The 5,277-nt window shown below is 43.8% G+C and overlaps 1 protein-coding gene across 1 annotated transcript; it reads left to right on the top strand.

The window, feature by feature from the left end:
- The first annotated feature begins 4,008 nt into the window (after positions 1–4,008).
- LOC133067995 (anaphase-promoting complex subunit 13-like) lies at positions 4,009–4,253 on the top strand. Its single transcript, XM_061159097.1, has one exon. It carries the CDS (start codon positions 4,035–4,037, stop codon positions 4,251–4,253), a length of 219 nt encoding a protein of 72 aa, XP_061015080.1. The 5' UTR covers positions 4,009–4,034.
- The last annotated feature ends 1,024 nt before the right edge of the window (positions 4,254–5,277 follow it).

The following is a 5,277-nucleotide window of genomic DNA, read 5'->3' as shown; positions in this document are numbered from 1 at the left end:
ATCCAGAATGGTAATGTCATATAGGTGGCGTCTATATAGGTGACACCCTCCCAATGCCAGCAATCTCTGGTGATCACAACAGCCATTTCTACCCATCCATTGCGCTGTTTCCCAATGAACTCAGATACAGCCTCAAAATCCTTCTCAACCCAGGTCTCCAGGCAGCACTAATAAATTCATGGGAGTTGGCTCATGAGATGAAGTCTACTTGCTAGCTCAGGTCAATAATTTTTCAGTTTGCACAGTGTTTTTATATGTATTGTTTCCTTTTCTTAATAGCTTTATGAAGTAGTTGCTACCAGGCCTGTTTTATAGGTGAAAAAATTGCTGTCTCAGGAAGTTAAATGACTTATCTAAAATTACACATAGAAATCATGGGAAAAAAAAAAAGAAATCATGGGAGACTGAGGATGTGAACTCAGAGATCTTGATGTAATAAATCCCAAGGATACTGACAAGGTATTCCTCACCTGTGTGTCTTGTGGGTTTCAGGGATTTTTTCTTTAAACTTTTTTTTATATTGGAAAATACCCAAATAACAATGCTGTGATAGTTTCAGGTGGACAGCAAAGGGACTCAGCCATACAAATACATGTGTCCATTCTTCCCCAAACTCCCCTCTCATCCAGCATGCCATAGAACATTGAGCAGAGTTCCCTTGTTGGTTATCCATTTTAAATATAGCAGTGTATACCTGTCCATCCCAAACTCCCTAATGATACCTTCCCCTCATCCTCCCACCCTACAGGGACTTTTTAAAATGCATTTCAGGGGAACAGAAAAGGTCAAGAGCAGTTGCTAAGCCTCGTGAGCTAGCCAGCCAAAAATAATGGCTTGTCTAGCTGGGAAACACGAGCACATTCTAGATAAGCAGCTATCATCTTTAGCTGCAGTTTGGGCAAATATTTGGGTCTACGTTCTAAAAAGCCATGTACACGCCAACAGAGGTAGAAAACAGCAATCTTTAAATGTCCAGGACAGTGGACCGTGAACATCTGGAAAACTGGATCGTGGGGAGTAGGGCCATAGCCACTGAGATTCAGGGACAGAATTTTGTCCAGTTGCTCACAGTTTTAAAAAAGTAAACTAAAAAAAATAAATAAAATAAAAAAATAAACATGCAGGGAACACATGTAAATCCATGGCTGATTCATATCAATGTATGGCAAAAACCACTACAATATTGTAAAGTAATTAGCCTCCAATGAATAAAAATAAATGGAAAAAAAAGTAAACATGCTTAGTCCCTTAAAAACATATAGTAGGGACTTCCCTAGCAGTCCAGTGGTTAAGACTGTGCCTTCCAATGTAGGGTGTGTGGGTTCAATCCCTGATCAGGGAACTAAGATCCCACATGCCTCGGAGCCAAAAAAACAAAATATAACACAGAAATAATAGTGTAACAAATTCAATAAATTTAAAATGGTCCTCATCATCAAAAAATATCTTAAACAGACAAACAAACAAACATATACTAGACCCAGTGAAAGGTACCAAACCATGTGTGGTGGACACATGGATTAATAGACACACACATACCCGTTGTAAATGAGAGGCTGGAGCTAAAAATGGCATTTTCTTGACTTCCTTGCCCCCAAGTATACAAGTATGAATTACTTTTTACCAACCAGATGACCTCGCCTGTGATGTTGAGTTATGTTGGGAGGAAAATATGCCAGGGGCTGTGGGAGAAGCCGTGTGGACCTGGTGGCTGCTGGGGATGTCCTGATTTAGGAAGCCACTCCTCAGAGGTGCCTGTGGTGGAAGATTTCCTGCTTCTGAAGCTTCTTGGTCATGCAAGAGCCAAAGGTCCCATGGCTGCCCAGTTGTGTGTTGTGGTTTGGGGAGTTCCTCCCAGAGCCTATCCTGGTGTCTGTTTCTTCATCCCTCCCCTGGTTCTGTGGTCTGCCTTTGCTGCTTTGTTTCCTCTTTGTTGTTGTTGTTGCTGTCGTTGTGTTGTGCTCAATCATGTCCTGCTCTTTGTGACCCCATGGACTGTACACACCAGGTTCGTCTGTCCATGGGATTTCCCAGGCAAGAATACTGGAGTGGGTTGCCATTCCCTTCTCCAGGAGATCTTCCCGACCCAGGGATTAAGCCCAGGTCTCCTGCATTGGCTGGTGGATTCTTTACCATTTGAGCCACCCGGGAAGCCTTTAACCCTTCATAAATACCTTTCTGCTCAAACTTGCTTGAGTGGATTCTGTGGTCTAGAACCTAGAACTGTGATCAACACCCCACCCCTGGGAGGAATGCCTCTCCCTGCATTTGGGTTCTTCCTGGTAACTCACAGGCCTTCTGAGAGGCACTTTGTGAGCGTGGAGCAGGCAGGAATGCAGCCCTCCCCTGAGACGAGGATTGCGCCCCTGCTGTGGTTCCAGCTGCATGGGGATCCTCTTCTGAAAACAGATGCCCAGGTCCCCTGGGAGTTATAACTGGGAGCTTCCAGTTGGGAAGGTGGTTGCTGTTCCTAATGTACTGGTTGAAAGGAAACAAGAAGGAAGATGTGTTCATTCATCTTCTAGAAAGAAAGCAGAGAGCTGTACTTTGAGCACCTCTTTCCTTTTTTCCCCTAATATTTTTTCCCCCTAATATTTATTTGTTTGGCTGTGCCAGGTCTTGTTGTTGTTCTTTAGCCACTCAGTCGTATCCAACTCTTTGCAATGCTATCGACTGTAGCCCGCCAGGCTCCTCTGTCCATGGAATTTCCCAGGCAAGAATACTAGAGTGGGTTGCCATTTCCTTCTGCAGGGCATCTTCCCAACCCAGGGATTGAACCTGGGTCTCCTGCATTGCAGGCAGATTCTTCACCATCTAAGCCTTCAGGGAAACCCATGCTGGGTCTTAGTTGCAGCATATAGGATCTACTTCCTTGAGCAGGGATCAAGTCTGTGTCCCGCTACATTGGAAGCTTGGAGTCTTAGCTACTGGACCACCAGGGAAGCCTCTTTTTGCCCATTTTTAAACTGAGCTATTTATCTTTCATTATTGGTTGTAAGAGTTCTTTACATATTCTGAATACAAGCCCCTTATCAGGTGTATAATTTGCAGATATCATCTTTTCTTCATGGGTTGTCCTTTCGCTTGCTTAATGGTGTCAGTATTTCAAAGTTTTAAATTTTGACTCATCCTTTTCTCAAGTCCTGCCCTCCCCAACATGTGATGAGACACAGATTTCACTGATTCTGCCTTAGAAATATCCCTGAAGTGTACTCCACCCCCACTGCCTTGTACATCCCCACCAGGGAAGTCCTGAACACCTCTTTCAATAACCCTGGCCCAGGAGCTGCTTCCTGTGTGTGTGTGTGTGTGTGTGTTAATAACTGAAGGACTAATCTTCTGGGGAATTCCTTCAGACTAAACACTCAGCTTGCTTCTTATATTAGTCACATCTTCTGTTTGTTGTTCTCTGATACTCTGACATCTTGGGGCCCTGCTGGCCCTGGAGAGATTGCCCTTCTGTGGGATTAGCCAGTTCCTAGAGATAGTAAGCAACTCACCTGGGAGTGGACCTTTCAAATGTAGACCAATCCAGAGCTTGTACCCCTAACCACTTCCTTTACTGGGTTCTTCCACTCCAGATTGTTATCTACCTGCCCTCATCACCCAGGAGCAAGGCTCCAAGTGTCTAAGGACAGCCCCCAATATGCCCAGCATCGGCTGAGATTATTTAAACCAGCCAATCCTCAGCCTTCTTTGCCTGCGTCACCTGTAACTTCCTGAGGAAACCCCAGTGGAGGCTCTTGTCCAAACTTCCCCTCACTTCCTCTGCTGCCGACTGACTCTGAGGCTTCTCTGTGTTTCACCCATGGTTTTCCATGTCCCCTTCTCTTGGGCTCTCTGGGTGTAACTATTTTTTCAGAGGCAGTTGTCTCCTGATCTGTTGACCTCACCGTACCTAAAAAGTAATAAAGCCTAGATTTTAAAAACACTTCATTGAGGGGTCGTGGTCCTGGCCACGCTGGGCCAGTGCTGGTAAAGGTTTCCCGCGCCCTGGCTTAAGTCCCATCCGACAAGATCAAAGCTACAAGAGAATGGACAGTGAGGTACAGAGAGATGGAAGCATCTTGGATTTGATTGACAATGCTTGGCGAGAAGACAAGCTGCCTTATGAGGATGTTGCAATACCACTGAATGAGCTCCCTGAACCTGAACAGGACAACAGAGGCACCACAGAATCTGTTAAAGAACAAGAAATGAAGTGGATGGACTTGGCCTTACAGTGCCTCCGTGGGAATGTTCCCCCCCAGTAGGAAACTGACTTCTTGTTCATCAACAGATTTTTTTTTTTTTAAATACAGATACAAAACATTTTCTTTCTGTCTCCTAACTTAAATCTTTTAGTGACAGATCCACACTCAAAAATGTACAACTAATTTTGTGGCAGCAAAATGCAATGTGAAAATACTCAATCAGGTTGAGAAGCTGATTGCAGTTTCTTAGGAATGTAGAACATCTGGCCCTTTGAACCTAAAGTTCTTCATTGACTAGCTTGTGATTGAACATGATTGATTAAACATTTGCGTTTAATTCTGAAAAAATAAAAATAAAAACACTTCATTGAATACTCATTGGAAGGACTGCTGCTGAAGCTCCAATATTTTGGCCATCTGATGCAAAGAGCAGACTCATCGGAAAAGACCCTGATACTAGGAAAGATTGAAGGCAAAAGAAGAGGGTGGCGGAGGATGAGATGGTTGAACAGCATTGTATCAGTTCAATGGACATGAACTTGGGCGAACTTCGGGAGGTGGTGAGGGACAAGGAGGCCTGGCATGCTGTAGCCCATGGGGTCCCAAATAGTCAGACACGACTTGACAACAGGATGATAATAATGGTACTTTCTAAGCAGTTGGTTATGTTAAAGAGTATTAGGGAGGGATTTCCCTGGGAGTCCAGTGGTTAAGACTTCACCTTTCAATGCAGGGGATGTAGGTTCAGTCCCTGGTTGGGGAACTAAGAGCCTACATGCCTTCTGGCCAAAAACCCCAAAACATAAAACAGAAGCAATATTGTAACAAATTCAATAAAGACTTTTAAAAAAGAGTAGAAAAGAAACTAAGCGACAGTTCTGTGTGGTTCATGAAAATTACTGACACTTTCAAGAGGGGTCCAATGGAGAATGCATGGATATTGGAAGAAGTATACTGGATTGGGTGTATCAATTTGGCAGATACTCAGACATGTATTTTGCACTTAAGATACAATTTTATTTGTTCTCTTTCTAAACTCCCATCTTGGACTTTGAATGAAGCAATATGGAAGCAGCCAGCAAAA

This window comes from Dama dama, chromosome 13 (genome assembly GCF_033118175.1).
Source record: "Dama dama isolate Ldn47 chromosome 13, ASM3311817v1, whole genome shotgun sequence".
Classification (NCBI taxonomy): Eukaryota; Metazoa; Chordata; class Mammalia; order Artiodactyla; family Cervidae; genus Dama; species Dama dama.
The sequence above is the reverse complement of the archived record's forward strand: the minus strand, read 5'-3'. Positions and strand labels throughout refer to the sequence as shown.

What these genes read in the sequence shown, in the direction of transcription:
- LOC133067995 (XM_061159097.1), top strand. Translation starts at nt 4,035, where the DNA reads ATGGACAGTGAGGTACAGAGAGATGGAAGCATCTTGGATTTGATTGAC.